Source organism: Excalfactoria chinensis, chromosome 24 (genome assembly GCF_039878825.1).
Source record: "Excalfactoria chinensis isolate bCotChi1 chromosome 24, bCotChi1.hap2, whole genome shotgun sequence".
Classification (NCBI taxonomy): domain Eukaryota; kingdom Metazoa; phylum Chordata; class Aves; order Galliformes; family Phasianidae; genus Excalfactoria; species Excalfactoria chinensis.
Window position 1 is genome coordinate 4,348,546 of NC_092848.1, and position 25,791 is coordinate 4,374,336.

Sequence of the window (25,791 nt, forward strand, 5' to 3'; positions counted from 1 at the left end):
ATTCCAATATTAACATCATTATTTTCAGTGCATGAAATGCAAAATTCAGTTCTGGATCTAGGTTCCTGTTCATAATCTGCTAATTCATATGGAAAAGCTGAACTAGAAACACTTCATTTCATGGTAGAGACAAATGTGCATGACCTTCTGGAATGAGGCATGTCTTTCCTGTTGGAAACACAAAACTCACTGAGTTCACATTCACTGTTTGGTCTCCATAAATACTCTGCAGATGTCACTGAAAGTCAAGGCTAGGAGATATGGAGATTCACATTCTGTTAAATGCAGTGTCTTCTGTGCAGCTCCTGTGAGATCTCTATGTCGTGGGTCATCAGTGGGCTGGAGTAGGAAGACAGTGTGCTCAGTTTATAAACCATTCTGGGAGCACTGTGAGAGATAGCACGGGATAATGTGACAGCAGTGTACTGTGAGAGGACCAGGAGGAAAGAACCCAGTGGAGCTGAAACAAGGAGCTCGGGGTAAAAGATCTGAAGGAGAATTTCCGCATGTAACCTCCTGGTACCATGGCAGTGGAGGGGAGGGAAGTCAGGAGAAGCTGTCGGTGCTTCGCTCGGGAAGTCACAGGCAAAGAAAGAGGCTGCGGGACAACAGCCCCTTCGTGGGGGCTGCCGTGCTGTGGCTGGTCGAGGCCCGGGACCCTAGCTCATGGAGGGCTGCACGGGGATCAGCCCAGAGCCCGGAACCTCCGAGTGCGGGGACGCCGAGCTCCGTCTCTGCCCCCCGCGCTGCCCCTCGCCCCGCCCCACGCCCTCCCCGTCCTCCGCCGAAGGGGTCGCGGAGCTGGAAAGGGCGGAGCGGTGGGCGCTGACCCGCCATCGCCCGACGAGGGGCGTCCCGAGCGAGGTCCCGCTCTGCTCCTGTCCGCCTCCCGGGCAGACGGCAGCGGCGCGGCGCGATGGTGACCGGGCTGGGGTCGTGGCTGCTGGCCTTGGCCTTGGGGCCGGCAGGTGAGAGGCGGGCACGGAGGGCGGCGAGGCCGGGGCTCAGCGCGGCTCGTGCTACTCCCCCGCGGGGACGCTGAAGCCTGGAGCTCGACTTCAGTGCCTGGGAGCGGCTGTTGTGCGTGGGAGAGGGAGGCTGAGTGGGGACATGGATGCTGCGAGAGCGGCCCAGACTGGGACCCGAGGAGGAGGGCGGCTGGAGCTGTGGCCCTGGCCTGGGGCTTTGGCAGGAGAGAGGAGGTTCACAGCTCATGGTTTTATGCTCTCTGGGCGTCAGGGAGGCTGGGGAACGTCCTCCTTCCATGGATGTTCAATGCCCGTCTCCTGTTGCTTTTCTTCTTCAGGAGTGTGTTCACAGTGGAGACTGGAAACATCTGGAGGAGGTGTGCGAGCAGCTGGGCTATCTGTGCTGCTCTCTTGCCATGGATCTGGCTTCAGCTTCAGAGATCATCCTGTTTGGTGGTACCGTCAGGCACTCAGTGGCCATCTTGAGTGGCTGTCCACTACCAGCGCTGACTCATATAGTAGATACAACCTGGAGGTGCAGGGTCGAGTAACGGTTTCTCGAGACAATTCCCGATCTGTGTCCACTCTGTCTCTACGCTCCCTGCACCCACACGACTCAGCGCACTACTTCTGTGCTGTTCACACAGGAACAGGAAATCCTGCAGAGCTCTAACAAAAATCCCCTCCCTGTGCACAGCCACGGCTGCAGGAGCCTCAGGGCTGGCAGAAGCTGGAATGGCTCTGGGCTGCTCCTAGTCAGTGAGGGGACATCGCTGCTCACCACTGATAGCCATTATAATTGCCACTAGCTATTTTGTTAGTCCACAACTGAAAGAGGTGGGTGCCCTGGTGAAATGGGGCTGCTGAGAAAGTGGTGATACTGAATGCATTCTTTGCTTCAGCACTTCCTACTAAGGATGCTGCTGGGGAATTGCTGTGCTATTGAGTATCCTGATGGAGAACGGGTTTGCCATGAGCCAGCAGTGTGACCTTGTGGCCAAGAAGACCAGTGATATCCTAGGGTGCATTCAGAAGAGCGTAGCATGCAGGTTGAAGGGAGGAGATCCTCCCCCTCTACCTATCCTGTGTGGGGACATGGATGCTCCTCAGGTGCAACTTTAGGCCATTCCCTCTAGTCCAATCTCCAGTTATGCTGGTGTTGAGGTCAAACTCCCACCTCACCAGAGCCTCCCTTCAGGTCACTGTAGTGAGCTTGTAAGGTCTTCCCTGAGCCTCCTCTTCCCCGAACTAAACACTTGGAGTTCCCTCAGTCACTCCTCATAAGACTTGTGCTTCAGACCCCTCACCAGTTTCATTGCCCTTCTCTGGACACATTCCAGGGCCTCTATGTCTTAACTGTAGTGAGAGGCCTAAAATTGAGCACAGTACTTCCAGTTCAGTATTTAAGCAGTTAAGATATACTTATGCAGTACATTGGTGAACATATTCATTCTTTTCCTAGAATTGATTAATATATGCAAATATCCATCTGGGCATGCATGGTAGGAGACTGAGGTGATCTTAGAGCACTGACTTCCTCCTTATTCTTCCATCATCCTCTTCCTCACAGTGTCTTTTGGCTGATCTCCAGCTGTTTGTCCCCAGTCTGGCACATTTCCACTGCTTGGTAGGTAATAATGAGCAACTTTCTGTCTTAATGTCTCTGTGCATTATAACCCAAAACAGTAAACGTGAGATCAAATGAAAAAGCCTGTGCACCTGGTGGATGCTGAGAGAAAAGTAGTCTATTGTGACTGCAGTGCTCCTGTGTAGCAGGATCAGTGAGAAAAAACACAACAAGGCTGTTCACACACCAATCAAAACAAAACTGTAGAACTAGCACTCAGTGATTCCATTTGCTGAATGAATATATTGGTCCTTATACTAATATTCTGATCTGTATTGCTGAACAGCCTATATCAGTGCAAAACAATTGCCTTTCTCAGTGTGGGGACAGGCTAAGAGATATGGAGATTCACATTCTGTTAAATTCAGTGTCTTCCCTGCAACTCCTGTGAGATCCCCAGGTCCTGGGTCATCAGTGGGCTGGAGCTGGAAGACAGTGTGCTCACTTTATGAACCATTCTGGGAGCACTGTGAGATATAGCACGGGATAATGTGACAGCAGTGTTCTGTGAGAGGACCAGGAAAAAAGAACCCACTGGATCTGGATCAAGGAGCTTGGGGTAAAAGATTTGAAGGGGATATTCTGCATGGAACTTCTGGTGCCTCGGCAGGGAAGGGTAGGGATGTCACGAGGAGCTGTCGGGGCTCTGCTCGGGGAGGAACGGGCAAGGAGAGGCTGCGGGCCGTCAGCCCCTTCGTGGGGGCAGCCGTGGTGTGGCTGGCCGTGGCCCGGGACCCTCGCTAATGGTGGGTTGCACGGGAATCAGCCCAGAGCCCGGAAACTCTGAATGCAGGGACGCCGCGCTCCGCCTCTGCCTCTCGCGCTGCCCCGCGCCCGCCCCGTCCTCCGCCGAAGGGGCCGCGGAGCTGGAAAGGGCGGAGCGGTGGGCGCTGCCCAACGAGGGGCGTCCCGAGCGCGGTCCCGCTCTGCTCCTGTCCGCCTCCCGGGCAGACGGCAGCGGCGCGGCGCAATGGTGTCCGGGCTTGGGCCGTGGCTGCTGGCCTTGGCCTTGGGGCCGGCAGGTGAGAGGCGGGCACGGAGGGCGGCGAGGCCGGGTCTGGGCGCGGCTCGTGCTGCAGCCTCGCGGGGACGCTGAAGCCTGGAGCTCGACTTCAGTGCCTGGGAGCGGCTGTTGTGCGTGGGAGAGGGAGACTGAGCGGGGACATGGATGCTGTGGGAGTGGACCAGGCTGAGCGCCGAGGAGGAGGGCGGCTGGACCAGTGCCCCTGGCCTGGGGCTTTGGCAGGAGAGAGGATGTGGACGTCTCTGGGTTTTTTGTTGTTTTTTTTTTTTTCAGTGTAGCTGGGGAACATCCTGCTACCACGAATAGGAACTAAATGCCTCCTTTTGCTGACCTTCTACAGGAGTGTGTGCACAGTGGAGACTGGTAGCATCTGGTGGAGGTGTGCGAGCACCTGGGGAGTCTGTGCAGCTCTCCTGCCATGGATATGGTGTAAAACTGGGAGGTGTTTGGTGGTACCGTCAGGGATCCAATGGCCATCTCAAATTGTTGTCTGTCATCAGCACTAACTCATATGTTGTACTGAGACCTGAGGTGAAGGGTCGAGTGAAAGGGTCTCGAGATAATTCCCAAGCTATAATCTCTCTGTCCTTGCATAACCTGTGCCCCGAAGACTCAGCACGCTACTTCTTTGCCATCACACAGGAATAGGATATGTTGCAGAGATCTGACAAAAACCTCTTCCTGCACACAGCCATGGTTGCAGGAGCTACAGGGCTGGAAGTTGCTGGTGAGGCTCTATGCTGTTCCTGGGGAGTGATGGGATGTCAGAGCACTCCACAGATGGTCCTGCCCTTTCTGCAAATCTCCTTTGTCCTCACTACTCCTTCCCTCCTCCAGATTCCAGTAAGCAGTGTTGTAATGTGGGGATTATGTTCTGCACATTTCTGGTTATCAAAACATCAGCAGCTCTACCTTCCTGCCCTCAGACCATCTGGATTGATCGGTTCTTGGTTTCCTTCTTTGCTTGAGTACTCAAAAACTTTTGTGTTCTAGCAACAGCCTGCTTCCAGCAACAGCTGTGGGCCTTTCTGTGCATGTATCAGTGAGTAAATGAATTTGTCTGGTGTCGTTTCAGGTGCATTTCTGAGTCCTCCTCAAGGACTTACTTAGATGGTTCCCATCGTCTGGAGGGTAAGGAGAGACGGGGTTCCGAGAGAACAGGTTGGCAGTTCAACACCAGTCCTGCCAAGCTCAAGATCAAAGCGTGCTTAAGAGTAAGAAACTGGGTAGTTGGAAGGAGGCCTGCCTGGAGAAAGGAGCTCATGGATGAACTGAAAGGCGAGAAGAAATTCTAGGAAATGTGCAAAAAGAGCCTGACCACGTGGGAGGTATATGGGAGTTCTGTCAGATCCTGCAGATGCTGCTACAAGTTAGTTTCATGCCCACTACTATATAAATCTTGTAAAGGAGTTCAAGGATAACAAGAAAGGATTTTTAAGTATGTCTGTTGTAAAGGAAGACTAGCTATTATGTTAGTCCACAACTGAAAGAGGTGGGTGCCCTGGTGAAAGGGGCTGCTGAGAAAGTGGTGATACTGAATGCATTCTTTGCTTCAGCACTTCCTACTAAGACTGCTGCTGGGGAATTGCTGTGCCATTGAGTATCATGATGGAGAACGGGTTGGCCATAAGCCAGCAGTGAGACCTTGTGGCCAAGAAAGCCAGTGATATCCTAGGGTGCATTCAGAAGAGTGTAGCCTGCAGGTCAAGGAAGGAGATCCTCCCTCTCTACCCCAATGAGGCCACATCTCGAGTACTGTGACAAGTTAGAATCAGAATCACCAGGTTTGGAAAAGACTTCCAAGATCATCCAGTCCAACTGTCTGCCTAGCACCAATATTCCCCACTGTATCATGTCCCTTAGCACTACATCTGAATGTTCCTTGAACACATCCAGGAATGATGACTCAGCCACCTCCATGTGCTGCCCGTTCCAGTGCCTGACCACACGTTGGCAAATAAGTGTTTCTTATTATCAAACCTGAACCTCCTCTGGTGCAACTTTAGGCCATTTCCTCTATTCCAGTCTCCAGTTATGCTGGAGTTGAGGCCAAACTCCACCGCACCACAGCCTCTCTTCAGGTCACTGTAGGGAGCTTGTAAGGTCTCCCCTGAGCCTCCTCCAAACTAAACACTCAGAGTTTCCTCAGCCACTCCTCATAAGACTTGTGCTTCAGACTCCTCACCAGTTTCATTGCCCTTCTCTGGACCCATTCCGGGATGTCCCTGTCTCAGTTATAGTGAGAGGTCCAAATCTGAACACAGTATAAGAGCTGTGGCCTCACCCGTGTTGAGTAGAGGGGGATGATCGCTTCCCTACTCCTGCTGGCAACACTATTTTTGCCACAAGCCAGGATGCCATCCATTGGCCTTCTTGGACACCTGGGCACACTGCTGGCTCGTGTTCAGATGAGCGACAACCAACACCCCTATGTCTGTTTCTCCCACAGATTCTTCCAGCCTCTCTGCCTCAAGCTTCCAGGATATTGTAGGAATTCCCTGTTAAAAAAAAGACTGGGATCTCCTAGAAAGAGTCCAGCGGGGGGCGACAGAGATGCTGAAGAGCCTGGAGCACCTGCTGTATGAGGAAAGGCTGAGACCTGGGTTTGTTCACACTGGAGAACAGAAAATGTGGGGCGATCTGATGAATGTTTATAAACATCAGTAGTATGGGAGGCAACTGGATGAGGCCAGATCTTTTGATGAGCAGGTAGTGATTGGACAAGGAGCAGTTGCCAAATAATGGAACATAGGATGTTTCACACAGTTATGCAGGAGAACTTCTTTACAGTGTGGATGGGGTGAAAAAGCATTTGAAAAGTTGCCCAGAGAGGCTGTAGAGTCTCCCCTAGAGATATCCAAGACCTGTCTGGATGCCTACCTGTCCTGATCCAAGTGCTTTCATTCCACATTCACATCACAGTCATGCCAGACATCAACTTGGACTTTCCTGACCTGCATGTCCCAGAAACACCATCCCCTCTACCAGAACAGAATTACAGTTAGCTTTCCCTCATTAGATGGTACTAGCAATCTGACCTGGCCTGTGCTAAAGATTGAAACTAAATAGTTTCTTCTCACAGTGGGACCTCAGACAAAGATGACTCTCAGCTGAAGCCTTGGGGGATTTCAGAGTGTCCTCCTATCCTTCCAAGTTGCACCAAGTGTTTTGGTGAGGAACAAGCAAGGCCAGATGCATGTATCCCAGTCATGGTGCCCAACCACGTCTGAGGAGGAACAGGGATGTGACTGAAGTCACATGGTGTACGGATGGACAGTTGGCTGAATACGAGACAACAGTGTGCCCAGGTGGCCAAGTAGGCCAATGGCATCCTGGCTTGTATCAGGAATGGTGTGGTGAGCAGGACTGGGGAAGTCATCCTGCCCCTGTACTCAGTATTGGTGAGGCCTCTGCTGGAGTCCTGTGTTTAGTTTGGGGCACACCACAGTACAGAAAGAACACTGAGGTGCAATAGCAGGTCCAAAGAAGGGCAACAAGGCTAGTGAAGGGCTTCAAGCATATGACATATGAGGAGAGGCTGAGGGAGCTGAAGCTGTTTAGTCTGGGAAGAAGGAGGCTGAGAGGAGACCATTTTGCTCTCTTTCAGTATCTAAAAGGTGCTTACAGCGAGAGCAGGGCTGGTCTCTTCTCACTGGTGACAGGTGACGGGACAAGAGGAAATGGCCTCAAGTTGCACCAGAGTAAGTATAAGTTGGATATTAGGAAAACTTATTGACAGAAAGGGTTGTAAGCACTAGAATGGGCTCCCCAGGGGGATGTTTGTGTCACAATCCCTGAATGTGTTTAAAAACCATTTGGTGCTCAGGGACATGATTAGAGTAGAGGGTTGTTAGTTAGGGTAGTATGGTTGGGTTGTGGTTGGACTCGATGATCTTAAGGTTTTTTCCAGCATGAGTGATTCTGTGATTGTAATTCAAGCGAGGAGAGAAGGGGGCTGAGATGGTACAGCCAAGACATGTGAAGTCTTTCAGGGTCAGCCCTGCGGATTATCAGGAGTCAAGTAGTGTAGAAGGGATGAAAGAGAAGAAGGCAGAGCAGTGAGGAACAGTGCAGAGGATCTATGTGCTGCTGAAAGAGAGAGCACAGGGCAAAAGATTTCGAGGGAGTTTTCCATAAGGTGCTTCGTGCTGCTATGTCAGGGGAGGGGAGGGAGGTCAAGCAGGGATGTCTGTGGGGGGAACGGAGAAGCATGCGAAAGGAGAGGCTGCAGGCTGGTGTCCGGGCATCATTCTTCATGGACTGAGGGCTGCACAGCGACCAGCCCAGAGCCCGGAGCCTCCGAATGCCGGGACGCCGCGCTCCGCCTCTGCCCCCCGCGCTGCTCCGCCTCTCGCCATCCCCGTCCTCGCCGTCTTCCGTCGAAGGAGCCGCGGGGCAAGGCCGAGCGGAGCCGAAGGCGCTGACCGGCCAAGGCCTGACGAGGGGCCACCCGAGCGCTGCCGCTCTGCTCCTGTGCCTCCCGGGCAGACGGCAGCGGCGCGGCGCGATGGTGTCCGGGCTGGGGCCGTGGCTGCTGGCCTTGGCCTTGGGGCCGGCAGGTGAGAGGCGGGCACGGAGGGCGGTGAGGCCGGGGCTGGGTGCGGCTCTTGCTACTCCCCCGCTGTCGCGCTGAGACCTGGAGCTCGCCTTCTGTGCCCGGAAGCGGCTGTTGTGCGTGGGAGAGGGAAGCTGTGTGGGACACGGATGCTGCGGGGATGGACCAGACTGAGTCCCGAGGGGGAGGGCAGCTGGAGCAGTGTCCTTGTCCTGGGGCTTTTGCAGGTGAGAGGAGGTTCACAGCTCATAGTTTTGTGCTCTGTGGGTGTCAGGGTGGCTGGGGAACGTTCTGCTTCCATGGATGTGCAATGCCTGGCTCCTGTTGTTGTCTTTCTTCAGGAGTGTATGCACAGTTCAGATTGGATGCATCTGGAGGAGGTGTGCGAGCAGCTGGGAAGTCTGTGCACTTCTCCTGCCATGGATCTGGCTTCCCCTTCGGAGATCATCCTGTATGGTGGTACCGTCAGGCACTCAGTGGCCGTCTTGAGGGTCTGTCCTTTATCAGCACGGACTCATATATTAGATACAACGTTGAGGTGCAGGGTCAAGTCACGGTTTCTCGAGACAATTCCCAGTCTGTGTCCTCTTTGTCTCTACACACCCTGCGCCCACACGACTCAGCGCACTACTTCTGTGCTGTTCGCACGGGAACAGGAAATCCTGCAGAGCTCTAACAAAAATCCCCTCCCTGTGTGCAGCCACGGCTGCAGGAGCCTCAGGGCTGGCAGGAGCTGGATTGGCTCTGGGCTGCTCCTAAACATTGATGGAACATCACTGCACACCACAGGTGACCCTGTTCTTTCTGCGAGGTCTCCATTCAATTCGTCACTCCTTTCATTCTCCTGAGTCACAAAAGCCGTGTTGTTACCTGAAGATTCTATTCAGTATGTTTCTGGTCACCAGGTCAGCTCGGCCACTTTGCCCACCTTCCTACCTGCAGCATGTCTGCACCTGCCCTTGGATTGCTTCTTCCTTGAATACTCAATAGCACTTGTGCACTTCTAGCAGCAGCATCCTCTCCTTCCATCTACTAGACATGGGCTTTTTCCACGTGTCTCTATGAGCAAAGCAGTGGGAGAATAGCTCTGATGTAGTATCAGGGGCATTTCAAAGCGATGTAATCCAGCAAACGCAATCTGTAGTGATGCAGCAAACTGGGCAAACTGAGATCCTTCTGTGTACATAGGTTACTCTGCAAATGTCTCACATTTGATTCCAAAGAAGCTATAGCAGCTAAAAAGAGCATAATAGCACTGTTTGATTGAGCAGAATCACAGCTGTATGACATTATCTTTCATCACAATCAACAGTATTGGTTATGCTATTTTACTAGTGATGATTAAGAGCCTTTATTTCCTACTTATAAGTAATGGCAGAACTGGAGTTGACGCACAGTTTCACAGTTGTTATGTTGGCGTTATTACCAGAAATGGTTACCCACACAGTTCATTTTTTGTCATCCCAAACAGATGGAAAGCTGAAGGTGCCATATACAGACTATATCATGGCTGTGGATGAACAGTCCAAACTGTCCATGTGCACCATGGCCTTCAAATTGATATGGTGTGTGATCTATCATGTTGCACGAGAATGGTTGCCTTCTCCTCTGGCCTGAAATTCTGTCCACATGGAGCAATTCAACTTCACACCTTTGCTTCATACGTTCTTCCATGTCAGACTCCATTCTGTCTGACTGTCCCTCTGTTACCACGTGTTACACAGCAACAAAAGGTAATGGAATACTGGTGGAAGTTCAACATACACCGCCATAATGCCAACATCCTCCTCTGTCCTCAAGTGCCAATGTAGTAAGACAGGTGACATTGCTTGTGGAGCAGCCCATGTACTTATAACTACAATGCTTCCCATATTTATGTGGCCTGATCCCAGCAGTATCCCAGTAGTTCCCTGCAGTATTGGCTGCAGAGCTCATTGCAACAGCTCTGCAGCTGTGGACCAAAATGTGACTGATAGAGTATCCAGAATGCTCAGTGTTTCTTTCTAGCAGCCATAAATCAGTTGCTGTCATGCAACCAAGGTGCAGAAAGCAGGTCTTACCCATGTGTTTAAGAGTATCCAGTGGAAGAAAGCGTAGCTCAAGGAATCAGAAAAATTGACATGAAGATTGTGGTATTCTGGGAGCCTCAGATGCTGCATGGTGAACTGTAATCTAGTGCACATTAACTGATCCTCCGGCTTAGCGTGACCCAGTTTTTCCTCAATGGCCAGGTTGCAAAGCTGTTGAATCATGGAGGTTTGTTGGGATAACTTGAAGAAGTATTGTAGGAGATGGATCAAAAGGTGTGCTTCAGAAGAAGTGTAGCCAGCAGGTTGTGTGAGGTGATTCCATCTGTTGATTGAACTGTTATAACACCTCACCTGGAATACTGGATTTAGCTTTGGGGACAAGGGAATAAGAATGACACTGCCCTGTCTCCTATTGTCATCTGAAATCAGGGAAGAAAACTCTCAAACTACAGTGTGTTTTTGGGGATCTGACACTCCTTTATTCCTCACAATACGTACCAGTGACTTGATAAATCAAGCTCATGCTCCCAGAGTTCCAGTTCAATATTTAAGCAGTTAAAATATACTTATGCAGTACATTGGTGTACATATTCTTTCTTTTCCTAGAACTGATTAATATATGCAAATATCCATCTGGACATGCATGGTAGGAGCCTGAGGTGGTCTTAGAGCACTGACTTCCTCCTCATTTTTCCATCATCATCTTCATCACAGAGTCTTTAGGCTGACCTCCAGCTGTTTGTCCCCAGTCTGGCACATTTCCATTGCTTGGTAGGTAATAACAAGTAACCTCCTGTCTTAGTGCTTGGTAACCCAAAACAGTAAATGTTAAATTGAAGGAAGTGCACCTGCTGGATGCTGAGAGAAAAGTAGTTTATTGTGACTGCAGTGCTGCTGTGTAGCAGGATAAGCGAGAAAAAAAAAAGAAAAAATTAGACTGTTCACACACCAATCAAAACTAAACTTTAAAAGTAGCATCCATTGATTCCTTTTGCTGAATGAATATATTGTTCCTTATACCTACATTCTGATCTGTATTGCTGAACAGCCTATATCACTGCAAAACAATAGCCTTTCTCAGTGTGGGGACAGGCTAAGAGATATGGAGATTCACATTCTGTTAAATTCAGTGTCTTCCCTGCAACTCCTGTGAGATCCCCAGGTCCTGGGTCATCAGTGGGCTGGAGCTGGAAGACAGTGTGCTCAGTTTATGAACCATTCTGGGAGCACTGTGAGAGCTAGCACGGGATAATGTGACAGCAGTGTACTGTGAGAGGACCAGGAAGAAAGAACCCAGTGGAGCTGAAACAAGGAGCATGGGTACAAGATTTGCTGGGGATTTTCTGCATGGAACTGCTCCGCCTCTGCCCCCCGCGCTGCCCCGCGCCCCGCCCCGCGCCTGCCCCGTCCTTCGCCGAAGGTGCCGCTTAGCTAAAAAGGGCGGAGCGGGGGGCACTGACCAGCCACGGCCCGACGATTGGCTTCCCGAGCCTGGTCCCGCTCTGCTCCTGTCCGCCTCCTGGACAGACGGCAGCGGGGCGGCGCGATGGTGACCGGGCTGGGGCCGTGGCTGCTGGCCTTGGCTTTGGGGCCGGCAGGTGAGAGGCGGGCACGGAGGGCGACGATACCGGGGATGAGCGCGGCTCTTGCTGCTGCCCCGTGGGCGCGCTGAGGTCTGGTGCTCGCCTTCAGTGTCTCGGAGCGGCTGTTGAACGTGGGAGAGGGATGTTGAGCGGAGACACGGACGCTCTGGGAGCAGCCCTGGCTGAGCCCCGATGAGGAGGGGGGCTGGGGCAGTGCCCCTTGCCGTGGGGCTTTAGTAGGAGAGAGGGTGTAGGCGACTCTGGGTTTTTTGTTGTCAGGGTAGATGGGGAACATCCTGCTACCATGAATAGGAACTAAATGCCTCCTTTGGCTGTCCTTCTACAGCAGTGTGTGCACAGTGGAGCCTGGAATCATCTGGTGGTGGTGTGCGAGCACCTGGGGAGTCTGTGCAGTTCTCCTGCCGTGGAAATGGCGTAAAACTGTTAGTTGTTTGGTGGTACCGTCTGGCACCCGGTGGCCATCTCAAATGGCTGTCTAACATCAGCACTGAAGTATATGCTGCATTGAGCCCTATGGTGCAGGGTGATGTGAGAGGGCATGAAGATGCTAACGTAGTTATGAGCTCTCTGTCCTTGCATAACCTGTGCCCCGAAGACTCAGCACGCTACTTCTGTGCCTTCACACAGGAATAGGATATGTTGCAGAGATCTGACAAAAACCTCTTCCTGCACACAACCATGGTTGCAGGAGCTACAGGGCTGGAAGTTGCTGGTGAGGCTCTATGCTGTTCCTGGGGAGTGATGGGATGTCAGAGCACTCCACAGATGGTCCTGCCCTTTCTGCAAATCTCCTTTGTCCTCACTACTCCTTCCCTCCTCCAGATTCCAGTAAGCAGTGTTGTAATGTGGGGATTATGTTCTGCACATTTCTGGTTATCAAAACATCAGCAGCTCTACCTTCCTGCCCTCAGACCATCTGGATTGATCGGTTCTTGGTTTCCTTCTTTGCTTGAGTACTCAAAAACTTTTGTGTTCTAGCAACAGCCTGCTTCCAGCAACAGCTGTGGGCCTTTCTGTGCATGTATCAGTGAGTAAATGAATTTGTCTGGTGTCGTTTCAGGTGCATTTCTGAGTCCTCCTCAAGGACTTACTTAGATGGTTCCCATCGTCTGGAGGGTAAGGAGAGACGGGGTTCCGAGAGAACAGGTTGGCAGTTCAACACCAGTCCTGCCAAGCTCAAGATCAAAGCGTGCTTAAGAGTAAGAAACTGGGAAGTCAGAAGGAGGCCTGCCTGGAGAAAGGAGCTCGTGGATGAACTGAAAGTCAAGAAGAAATTCTAGGAAATGTGCAAAAAGAGCCTGATCACGTGGGAGGTATATGGGAGTTCTGTCAGATCCTGCAGATGCTGCAATGAGTTAGTTTCATGCCCACTACTATATAAATCTTGTAAAGGAGTTCAAGGATAACAAGAAAGGATTAAGTATATCTGTTGTAAAGGAAGACTAGCTATTATGTGAGTCCACAATTGAAACAGGTGGGTGCCCTTGTGAAACGGGCTGCTGAGAATGCGGTGATACTGAATGCATTCTTTGCTTCAGCACTTCCCACTAAGACTGCTGCTGGGGAATTGCTGTGCCATTGAGTATCCTGATGGAGAACGGGTTGGCCATGAGCCAGCAGAAAACTCTCTAATTACAATGTGTTTTTGGTGATCTGACACTCCTTTATTCCTCACAAGAGGAAGAGCTCATGCTCCCAGAGTTCCAGTTCAATATTTAAGCAGTTAAGATATACTTATGCAGTACATTGGTGTACATATTCTTTCTTTTCCTTGAACTGATTAATATATGCAAATATACATCTGGGCATGCATGGTAGGAGCCTGAGGTGATCTTAGAGCACTGACTTCCTCCTTATTTTTCCATCATCCTCTTCTTCAGAGTGTCCTTTGGCTGACCTCTAGCTGTTTGTCCCCAGTCTGGCACATTTCCATTCCTTGGTAGGTAAAAACGAGCAACCTTCTGTCTTAGTGCATTGTAACCTAAAACTGTAAATGTGAAATTGAAGGAAAATGCCTGTGCCCCTGGTGGATGCTGAGAGAAAAGTAGTCTATTGTGACTGCAGTGCTGCTGTGTAGCAGGATCAGTGAGAAAAAAGCAAGGCTGTTCACACACCAATCAATTCTGCAGTTTAGAACCAGAACTCAATGATTCAATTTGCTAAATGAATATATTGGTCCTTATACCTACATTCTGATCTGTATTGCTGAACAGCCTATATCAGTACAAAACAATAGCCTTTCTCAGTGGGGGAACTGGCTAAGTGATATGGAGATTCACAATTCAGTGTCTTCTGTGCAACTTCTTTGAGATCCCCAGGTCCTGGGTCATCAGTGGGCTGGAGCTGGAAGACAGTGTGCTCAGTTTATGAACCATTCTGGGAGCACTGAGAGAGATAGCACGGGATAATGTGACAGCAGTGTACTGTGAGAGGACCAGGAGGAAAGAACCCAGTAGAGCTGAAACAAGGAGCTCGGGGTAAAAGATTTGCTGGGGATTTTCTGCATGGAACCTCCTGGTGCAATGGCTGGGGAGGGGAGGGAGGTCACGAGGGAGATATCGGTGCTTCGCTCGGGGAGGCGCGGGCAAGGAGAGGCTGCGGGCCGACAGTCCGTGCGTGGGGGCAGCCGTGCTGTGGCTGGCCGAGGCCCGGGCATCCTCCCTCATGCACGGAGGGCTGCACAGCGATCAGCCCAGACACTGGATCCTCCGAGTGCCGGGACGCCGCGCTCCGCCTCTGCCCCCCGCGCTGTCCTGCGCCCCGCCCCCCGCTCCCCGTCCTCCGCCGAAGGGCGCGGTCCCGCTCTGCTCCTGTCCACCTCCCGGGCAGACGACAGCGACGGAACGGGATGGTGTCCGGACTGGGGCCGTGGCTGCTGGCCTTGGCCTTGGGGCCAGCAGGTGAGAGGTGGGCACGGAGGTCGGCAAGGCCGGGGCTGAGCGCGGTTCGTGCTGCTGCCTCACGAGGACGCTAAAACATGGAGCTCGCCTTCAATGCCGGGAGCAGCTGTTGTACGTGGGAGAGGGAGGCTGTATGGGACATGGATGCTGTGGGAGTGGATCCGCCTGAGCCCCAAGGAGGAGGGCGGCTGGAGAAGTGGCCTCTGGCCTGGGGCTTTGGCAGGAGAGAGGAGGTTCACAGCTCCTGGTTTTATGCTCTGTGGCATCAGGGTGGTTGGGGAACGTTCTCCTACCATGAACGTGCAATGCCTGTCTCCTGTTGCTGTCCTTCTTCAGGAGTGTGTGCACAGTTGAGACTGGAAACATCTGGTGGAGGTGTGCGAGCATCTGGGAAGTCTGTGAAGCTCTCCTGCCATGGATCCGGCTTCAGCTTCAGAGATTATGACGTACTGTGGTACCATCAGGCACACAGCGGCCATCTCAAGTGGCTGTCCATTATCAGCACTGGCTCATATAGTACATACAGCCCTGATATTAGGGGTCGAGCTACGGTTTCTCGAGAAAATTCCCGATCTGTGTCCACTCTGTCTCTACGCTCCCTGCGCCCACACGACTCAGCGCACTACTTCTGTGCTGTTCGCACGGGAACAGGAAATGCTGCTGAGCTTTAACAAAAATCCCCTCCCTGTGCACAGCCACGGATTAGGTTCAGCATATTTCTAGTTATTAAAGCATCAACCACTCTTCCTTCCAGCCCTCAGACCATCTGGATTGATTTGTTCTTGGTTTCCTTCTTTGTTTGGGTACTCATAATCTTTTGTGATCTAGCAGCAGCCTTGCCTGCTTCCAGCAACAGCTGTGGGCCTTTCTGTCCATGTATCAGTGAGCAAAGGCATGGGTAAACAAATATGTGTAGTGTGGTTTCAGGTGCATTTCTGAGTCCTCCTCAAGGACTTACTTAGATGATTCCCATCGTCTGGAGGATAAGGAGGGACGGGGTCCCAAGAGAACAGGTTGGCAGTTCAACACCAGTTCTGCCAAGCTCATGATCAAAGAGTGCCAAAGAGTAAAAAACTGGGAAGTCAGAAGGAGGCCTGCCTGGAGAAAGGAGCTCGTGGATAAACTGAAAGGCAAGAAGGAATTCTAGGAAATGTGCAAAAAGAGCCTGACCACGTGGGAGGTATATGGGAGTTCTGTCAGATCCTGCAGTTGATGCAACAAGTTAGTTTAAGGCCCACTACTATTTAAATCTTGAGAAGGAGTTCAAGGAACAAGAAAGGATTTTTTAGTATGTCTGTTCTAAAGGAAGACTAGCTATTATGTTAGTCCACAACTGAAAGAGGTGGGTGCCCTGGTGAAAGGGGCTGCTGAGAAAGTGGTGATACTGAATGCATTCTTTGCTTCAGCACTTCCTACTAAGAATTGCTGGGGAATTGCTTGCCATTGAGTATCCTGATGGAGAACAGGTTGGCCATGAGCCAGCAGTGTGACCTTGTGGCCAAGAAGGCCAGTGATATCCTAGGGTGCATTCAGAAGAGCGTAGCCTGCAGGTGGAAGGAAGTGATCCTCCCCCTCTACCCCAATGAGGCCACATCTCAAGTACTGTGACAAGTTAGATTCTGAGAATCGTGAGGTTTGGAAAACACTTCCAAGATCATCCAGTCCAAATGTCTGCCTAGCACCAATATTCCCCACTGTCTCATGTCCCTTAGCACTACATCTGAATGTTCCTTGAACACATCCAGGAACGATGACTCCATTGGCTGCCCATTCCAGCACCTGATAACTCTTTCGGTGAATAAGTGTTTCCTAAAATCAAACCTGAACCTCCTCTGGTGCAACTTTAGGCCATTCCCTCTAGTCCAGTCTCCAGTTATGCTGAAGTAAAGGCCAAACTCCACCTCACCACAGCCTCCCTTCAGGTCACTGTAGGGAGCTTGTAAGGTCTCCCCTGAGCCTCCTCCAAACTAAACACTCAGAGTTCCCTCAGCCACTCCTCATAAGACTTGTGCTTCAGACCCCTCACCAGTTTCATTGCCTTTCTCTGGACACATTCCAGGGCCTCCATGTCTCAGCTGTAGCGAGAGGCCCAAAACTGAGCATAGTACTAGAGTTGTGGCCTCACCAGTGTTGAGTAGAGGGGGATGATCGCTTCCCTACTCCTGCTGGCAACACTATTTTTGCCACAAGCCAGGATGCCATCCATTGGCCTTCTTAGACACCTGGGCACACTGCTGGCTCATGTTCAGATGAGCGACAACCAACACCCCTATGTCTGTTTCTCCCACACATTCTTCCAGCCTCTCTGCCTCAAGCTTCCAGGATACCGTGGAGCTTCCCTGATAAAAAAAAGATTGGGATCTCCTAGAAAGAGTCCATCGGGGGGCGACAGAGATGCTGAAGAGCCTGGAGCACCTGCTGTATGAGGAAAGGCTGAGACCTGGGTTTGTTCACACTGGAGAACAGAAATTGTGGAGGCGATCTGATGAATGTTTATAAACATCAGTAGTATGGGAGGCAACTGGATGAGGCCAGATCTTTTGATGAGCAGGTAGTGATTGGACAAGGTGCAGTGGCCAAATAATGCAACATAGGATGTTTCACACAATTATGCAGAACTTCTTTATGGTGCGGATGGGATGAAAAAGCATTTGAAAAGTTTCCCAGAGAGGCTGTAGAGTCTCCCCTGGAGATATCCAAGACCTGTCTGGATGCCTACCTGTCCTGAACCAAGTGCTTTCATTCCACATTCACATCACAGTCATGCCAGACATCAACTTGGACTTTCCTGACCTGCGTGTCCCAGAAACACCATTCCCTCTACCAGAACAGAATTACAGTTAGCTTTCCCTCATTAGATGGTACTAGCAATCTGACCTGGCATGTGCTAAAGATTGGAACTAATCATTTTCATCTTACAATGGGACCTCAGACAAGATGACTCTCAGCTGAAGCCTTGGGGGGATTTCAGAGTGTCCTCCTACCCTTCCAAGTTGCACCAAGTGTTTTGGTGAGGAACAAGCAAGGCCAGATGCATGTATCCCAGTCATGGTGCCCAACCAGGTCTGAGAAGGAACAGGGATGTGACTGAAGTCACATGGTGTACGGATGGACAGTTGGCTGAATACGAGCCAACAGTGTGCCCAGGTGGCCAAGTAGGCCAATGGCATCCTGGCTTGTATCAGGAATGGTGTGGTGAGCAGGACTGGGGAAGTCATCCTGCCCCTGTACTCAGTATTGGTGAGGCCTCTGCTGGAGTCCTGTGTTTAGTTTGGGGCACACCACAGTACAGAAAGAACACTGAGGTGCAATAGCAGGTCCAAAGAAGGGCAACAAGGCTAGTGAAGGGCTTCAAGAATATGCCGTATGATTAGAGATTGAGGGCGCTTGGACTGTTTGGTCTTGGGAGAAGGAGGCTGAGGGGAGACCATATTGCTCTCTTATGGTATCTAGAAGGTGCTTCCAGCGAGAGCAGGGCTGATCTCTTCTCACAGGTGACAGGTGAAAGGACAAGGGGAATTGGCCTCAGGTTGCACCAGAGTAAGTATAAGTTGGATATTAGGAAAACTTATTTACAGAAAGGGTTGTAAGCACTGGAATGGGCTTCCCAGGGGGATGTTTGTGTCACCATCCCTGAATGTGTTTAAAAACCATTTGGATGTGGTGCTCAGGACCGTGATTTAGCGCAGGGGTGTTAGGGTAGCATGGTTGGGTTGTGGTTGGACTCGATGATCTTAAGGTTTTTTCAGCATGAGTGATTCTGTGATTCTAAGTCAAGTGAGGAGAGAAGGGGGCTGAGATGGTACAGCCAAGACATGTGAAGTCTCTCAGGGTCAGCCATGCAGATTATCAGGAGTCAAATAGTGTAGAAGGGATGAAAGAGAAGAGGGCAGAGCAGTGAGGAACAGCGCAGAGGATCTGTGTGCTGCTGAAAGAGCGAGCACGGGGCAAAAGATTTCGAGGGAGTTTTCCATAAGGTGTTTCGTGTTGCTGTGTCAGGGGAGGGGAGAGAAGTCAAGAAGGGATATTTGTGCGGAGCTCGGAGAAGCATGTGAAAGGAGAGGCTGCAGGCCGGGAGCCCTTGCTTTGAGGCGCCCGTGCTCTGGCTGGCCGAGTGCCGGGCATAATCCCTCATGCATGCAGGGCTGCACAGCGATCAGCCCAGAGCCCAGAACGTCCGAGTGCAGGGACCCGGCGCTCTGCCTCTTCCCCACGCGCTGCCCCTCGCCCCGCCCTCCCCGTCCTCGCCGTCCTCCGCCAAAGGGGCGGCTGGGCCGGGCCGGGCGGAGCGGTGGGCGCTGCCCAACGAGGGACGTCCCGAGCGCGGTCCCGCTCTGCTCCTGTCCTCCTCCCGGGCAGACAACTACCGCGCAGCTCGATGGTGTCCGGTCTGGGGCCGTGGCTGCTGGCCTTGGCCTTGGGGCCGGCAGGTGAGAGGCGGGCACGGAGAGCGGCGAGGCCGGGGCTGAGCGCGGCTCGTGCTACTCCCCCGCGGGGGCGTAGGGGCCTGGAGCTCGCCTTCAGTGCCTGGGAGCGGCTGTTGTGCGTGGGAGAGTGAGGCTGTGTGGGGACACGGATGCTGCGAGAGCGGCCCTGGCTGAGCCCCGAGGAGGGCGGCTGGAGCAGTGCTCCTGGCCTGGGGCTTTGGTAGGAGAGAGGAGGTTCACAGCTCATGGTTTTATGCTCTGTGGGCGTCAGGGAGGCTGGGGAACGTCCTCCTTCCATGGATGTGGAATGCCTGGTTCCTGTTGCTTTTCTTCTTCAGGAGTGTGTGCACAGTGGAGACTGGAAACAACTGGAGGAGGTGTGCGAGCAGCTGGGGATTCTATGCAGCTCTTTTGCCATGGATCCGGCTTCAGCTTTGGAAATTATCCTGTATTGTGGTACCGTCAGGCACTCAATGGCCATCTCGAATGGCTGTCCTATATCAGCTCTGGCTCATATATTAGATACAGCCCTGAGGTGCAGGGTCGAGCTACAGTTTCTCGAGACAATTCCCGATCTGTGTCCTCTCTGTCTCTACACACCCTGCACCCACACGACTCAGCGCACTACTTCTGTGCAGTTGACACGGGAACAGGAAATCCTGCAGAGCTCTAACAAAAATCCCCTCCCTGTGTGCAGCCACGGCTGCAGGAGCCTCAGGGCTGGCAGGAGCTGGATTGGCTCTGGGCTGCTCGTCAACATTGCTGGCCCATCACTGCACACCACAGGTGACCCTGTCCTTTCTGCGAGGTCTCCATTCACTTTGTCACTCCTTTCATTCTCCTGAGTCACAAAAGCCGTGTTGTTACCTGAAGATTCTATTCAGTATGTTTCTGGTCACCAAGTCAGCTCGGCCACTTTGCCCACCTTCCTACCTGCAGCATGTCTGCACCTGCCCTTGGATTGCTTCTTCCTTGAATACTCAAAAGCACTTGTGCACTTCTAGCAACAGCATCGCCTGCTTCCATCCACCAGACATGGGATTTTTCCACGTGTCTCTATGAGCAAAGAAGTGGATGAATAGCTCTGATGTAGTATCAGGGGCATTTCAAAGCAATATAATCCAGCAGATGCAATCTGTAGTGCTGCAGAAAACTGGGCAAACTGAGATCCTTCTGTGCATAGAAGTTACTCCACAAATGTCTCACATTTGATTCCAAAGAAGCTATAGCAGTTTAAAAGAGCATAATAGCACTGTTTGATTGAGCAGAATCACAGCTGTATGACGTTATCTTTCATCACAGTCAACAGTATTGGTTATGCTATTTTAATAGTGATGATTAAGAGCCTTTATTTCCTACTTATAAGTAACAGCAGAAGTGGAGTTGAAGCACGGTTTCACAGTTGTTATGTTGGCATTATTACCAGAAATGGTTACCCACACAGTTCATTTTTGTCAGCCCAAACAGATGGAAAGCTGAAGGTGCCATATACAGACTATATCATGGCTGTGGAAGAACAGTCCAAACTGTCCATGTGCATCATGGCCTTCAAATTGATATGGTGTGTGATCTTATCATGTTGCAAGAGAATGGTTGCCTTCTCCTCTGGCCTGAAATTCTGTCCACATGGAGCAATTCAACTTCACACCTTTGCTTCATACGCTATTCCATGTCAGACTCCATTCTGTCTGACTGCCCCTCTGTTACCACGTGTTACACAGCAACAAAAGGTAATGGAATACTGGTGGAAGTTCAACATACACCGTCATAATGCCAGCATCCTCCTCTGTCCTCAAGTGCCAATGTAGTAAGACGGGTGGCACTGCTTGTGGAGCACCCCATGTACTTATAACTACAATGCTTCCCATATTTACGTGGCCTGATCCCAGCAGTATCGCAGTAGTCCCCTGCAGTATTGTCTGCAGAGCTCATTGCAACCGCTCTGCAGCTTTGGACCAAAATGTGACTGATAGAGTGTCCAGAATTCTCAGTGTTTCTTTCTAGCAGCCATGAATCAGTTGCTGTCATGCAACCAAGGTGCAGAAAGCAGGCATTACCCATGTATTTAAAAGTATCCAGTGGAAGAAAGCGTAGCTCAAGGAATCAGAAAAATTGACATGAATATTGTGGTATTCTGGGAGCCTCAGATGCTGCATGGTGAACTGTAATCTAGTGCACATTAACTGGGCCTCCAGTTTAGCAGGACTCAGTTTTTCCTGGAGGTTTGTTAGGATAACTTGAAGATGTACTGTAGGAGATGGATCAAAAGGATGTGCATCAGAAGAAGTGTAGCCAGCAGGTTGTGTGAGGTGATTCCATCTGTTGATTGAACTGTTATAACACCTCACCTGGAATACTGGATTTAGTTTTGGGGACAAGGGAATAAGAATGACACTGCCCTGTCTCCTATTGTCATCTGAAATCAGGGAAGAAAACTCTAATTACAATGTGTTTTTGGGGATCTATCACTCCTTTATTCCTCACAATACGTACCAGTGACTTGATAAATCAAGCTCATGCTCCCAGAGTTCCAGTTCAGTATTTAAGCAGTTAAGATATACTTATGCAGTACATTGGTGTACATATTCTTTCTTTTCCTAGAACTGATTAATATATGCAAATATCCATCTGGACATGCACGGTAGGAGCCTGAGGTGGTCTTAGAGCACTGACTTCCTCCTCATTTTTCCATCATCATCTTCATCACAGAGTCTTTTGGCTGACCTCTAGCTGTTTGTCCCTAATATGTCACATATTCATTGCTTGGTAGGTAATAACGAGTAACTTCCTGTCTTAGTGCTTGATACCCCAAAACAGTAAATGTGAAATTGAAGGAAGTGCACCTGGTGGACGCTGAGAGAAAAGTAGTTTATTGTGACTGCAGTGCTGCTGTGCAGCAGAATCAGTGAGGAAAGAAAAAAAAAAAAAAAAAGGCTGTTCACACACCAATCAAAACTAAACTTTAGAACTAGCATCCATTGATTCAATTTGCTGAATGAATATATTGGTCCTTATATTCTGATCTGTATTGCTGAACAGCCTCTATCAGGGCAAAACAATAGCCTTTCTCAGTGTGGGGACAGGCTAAGAGATATGGAGATTCACATTCTGTTAAATTCAGTGTCTTCTGTGCAACTCCTGTGAGATCCCCAGGTCCTGGGTCATCAGTGGGCTGGAGCTGGAAGACAGTGTGCTCAGTTTATGAACCATTCTGGGAGCACTGTGAGAGCTAGCACGGGATAATGTGACAGCAGCGTTCTGTAAGAGGACCAGGAGGAAAGAACCCAGTGGAGCTGAAACAAGGAGCTCGGGGTAAAAGATCTGAAGGGGATTTTCTGCATGGAACTGCTCCGCCTCTGCCCCCCGCGCTGCCCCGCGCCCCGCCCCGCGCCTGCCCCGTCCTTCGCCGAAGGTGCCGCTTAGCTAAAAAGGGCGGAGCGGGGGGCACTGACCAGCCACGGCCCGACGAGGGGCTTCCCGAGCCCGGTCCCGCTCTGCTCCTGTCCGCCTCCTGGACAGACGGCAGCGGGGCGGCGCGATGGTGACCGGGCTGGGGCCGTGGCTGCTGGCCTTGGCTTTGGGGCCGGCAGGTGAGAGGCGGGCACGGAGGGCGACGATACCGGGGATGAGCGCGGCTCTTGCTGCTGCCCCGTGGGCGCGCTGAGGTCTGGTGCTCGCCTTCAGTGTCTCGGAGCGGCTGTTGAACGTGGGAGAGGGATGTTGAGCGGAGACACGGACGGTCTGGGAGCAGCCCTGGCTGAGCCCCGATGAGGAGGGGGGCTGGGGCAGTGCCCCTTGCCGTGGGGCTTTAGTAGGAGAGAGGGTGTAGGCGACTCTGGGTTTTTTGTTGTCAGGGTAGATGGGGAACATCCTGCTACCATGAATAGGAACTAAATGCCTCCTTTGGCTGTCCTTGTACAGCAGTGTGTGCACAGTGGAGCCTGGAATCATCTGGTGGTGGTGTGCGAGCACCTGGGGAGTCTGTGCAGCTCTCCTGCCGTGGAAATGGTGTAAAACTTGTAGTTGTTTGGTGGTACCGTCTGGCACCCGGTGGCCATCTCAAATGGCTGTCTAACATCAGCACTGAAGTATATGCTGCATTGAGCCCTATGGTGCAGGGTGATGTGAGAGGGCATGAAGATGCTAACGTAGTTATGAGCTCTCTGTCCTTGCATAACCTGTGCCCCGAAGACTCAGCACGCTACTTCTGTGCCATCACACAGGAATAGGATATGTTGCAGAGATCTGACAAAAACCTCTTCCTGCACACAACCATGGTTGCAGGAGCTACAGGGCTGGAAGTTGCTGGTGAGGCTCTATGCTGTTCCTGGGGAGTGATGGGATGTCAGAGCACTCCAAAGATGGTCCTGCCCTTTCTGCAAAGCTCCTTTGTCCTCACTACTTCCCTCCTCCAGATTCCAGTAAGCAGTGTTGTAATGTGGGGATTATGTTCAGCACATTTCTGGTTATCAAAACATCAGCAGCTCTACCTTCCTGCCCTCAGACCATCTGGATTGATCGGTTCTTGGTTTCCTTCTTTGCTTGAGTACTCAAAAACTTTTGTGTTCTAGCAACAGCCTGCTTCCAGCAACAGCTGTGGGCCTTTCTGTGCATGTATCAGTGAGTAAATGAATTTGTCTGGTGTCGTTTCAGGTACGTTTCTGAGTCCTCCTCAAGGACTTACTTAGATGGTTCCCATCGTCTGGAGGGTAAGGAGAGACGGGGTTCCGAGAGAACAGGTTGGCAGTTCAACACCAGTCCTGCCAAGCTCAAGATCAAAGCGTGCTTAAGAGTAAGAAACTGGAAAGTCAGAAGGAGGCCTGCCTGGAGAAAGGAGCTCGTGGATGAACTGAAAGTCAAGAAGAAATTCTAGGAAATGTGCAAAAAGAACCTGATCACGTGGGAGGTATATGGGAGTTCTGTCAGATCCTGCAGATGCTGCAATGAGTTAGTTTCATGCCCACTACTATATAAATCTTGTAAAGGAGTTCAAGGATAACAAGAAAGGATTAAGTATATCTGTTGTAAAAGAAGACTAGCTATTATGTGAGTCCACAATTGAAACAGGTGGGTGCCCTTGTGAAACGGGCTGCTGAGAATGCGGTGATACTGAATGCATTCTTTGCTTCAGCACTTCCCACTAAGACTGCTGATGGGGAATTGCTGTACCATTGAGTATCCTGATGGAGAACGGGTTGGCCATGAGCCAGCAGTGTGACCTTGTGGCCAAGAAGGCCAGTGATATCCTAGGGTGCATTCAGAAGAGCGTAGCATGCAGGTGGAAGGAAGTGATCCTCCCCTACTACCCCAATGAGGCCACATCTCAAGTACTGTGACAAGTTAGAATGTGAGATTCGCCAGGTTTGGAAAACACATCCGAGATCATCCAGTCCAATTGTCTGCCTAGCAACAATATTCCCCACTGTCTCATGTCCCTTAGCACTACATCTGAATGTTCCTTGAACACATCCAGGAACGATGACTCCATTGGCTGCCCGTTCCAGCGCCTGACCACTCTATTGGTGAATAAGTGTTTCCTAAAATCAAACCTGAATCTCTTCTGGTGCAACTTTAGGCCATCCCCTCTAGTCCAATCTCCAGTTATACTGGAGTTGAGGCCAAACTCCACCTCACCACAGTCTTCCTTCAGGTCACTGTAGGGAGCTTGTAAGGTCTCCCCTGAGCCTCCTCCAAACTAAACACTCAGAATTTCCTCAGCCACTCCTCATAAGACTTCTGCTTCAGACCCCTCACTAGTTTCATTGCCCTTATCTGGACAAATTCAGGGATGTCCATGTCTCAGTTATAGTGAGAGGCCCAAATCTGAACACAGTACTAGAGTTGTGGCCTCACCAGTGTTGAGTACAGCGGGATGATCGCTTCCCTACTCCTGCTGGCAACACTATTTTTGCCACAAGCCAGGATGCCATCCATTGGCCTTCTTAGACACCTGGGCACACTGCTGGCTCATGTTCAGATGAGCGACAACCAACACCCCTATGTCTGTTTCTCCCACACATTCTTCCAGCCTCTCTGCCTCAAGCTTCCAGGATACCGTGGAGCTTCCCTGTTAAAAATAGACTGGGATCTCCTAGAAAGAGTCCAGCGGGGGGCGACAGAGATGCTGAAGAGCCTGGAGCACCTGCTGTATGAGGAAAGGCTGAGACCTGGGTTTGTTCACACTGGAGAACAGAAAATGTGGAGGCGATCTGATGAATGTTTATAAACATCAGTAGTATGGGAGGCAATTGGATGAGGCCAGATCTTTTGATGAGGGGGTACTGACTGGACAAGGAGCAGTGGCCAAATAATAGAACATAGGATGATTCACACAATTATGCAGGGGAACTTCTTGACGGTGAGGATGAGAAAGCACTGGAAAAGTTGCCCAGAGAGGCTGTAGAGCCTCCCCCAGAGATATCCAAGACCTGTATGGATGCCTACCTGTCCTGAACCAAGTGCTTTCATTCCACATTCACATCACAGTCATGGCAAATATCAACTTGGACTTTCCTGACCTGCATGTCCCAGAACCAACATTCCCTCTACCAGAACAGAATTACAGTTAGCTTTCCCTCATTAGATAGTACTAGCAATCTGACCTGGCCTGTGCTAAAGATTGGAACTAAATAGTTTCATCTCACAGTGGGAACTCA

General features: G+C 51.0%; 2 protein-coding genes across 2 annotated transcripts in view; both read left to right on the top strand.

Moving 5' to 3' along the window:
- The window catches only part of LOC140262391 (T cell receptor alpha chain MC.7.G5-like), a 172,843-nt gene that overhangs the window by 21,772 nt on the left and 125,280 nt on the right, over positions 1-25,791 (top strand). The window lies entirely within an intron of this gene.
- LOC140262392 (T cell receptor alpha chain MC.7.G5-like) overlaps positions 1-25,791 on the top strand; it is a 96,583-nt gene that overhangs the window by 12,469 nt on the left and 58,323 nt on the right. The window contains exon 3 of the mRNA XM_072356707.1: positions 15,058-15,083. Coding sequence (XP_072212808.1) covers positions 15,058-15,083 — 26 coding nt within the window. The remainder of the gene's footprint in view (positions 1-15,057; positions 15,084-25,791) is intronic.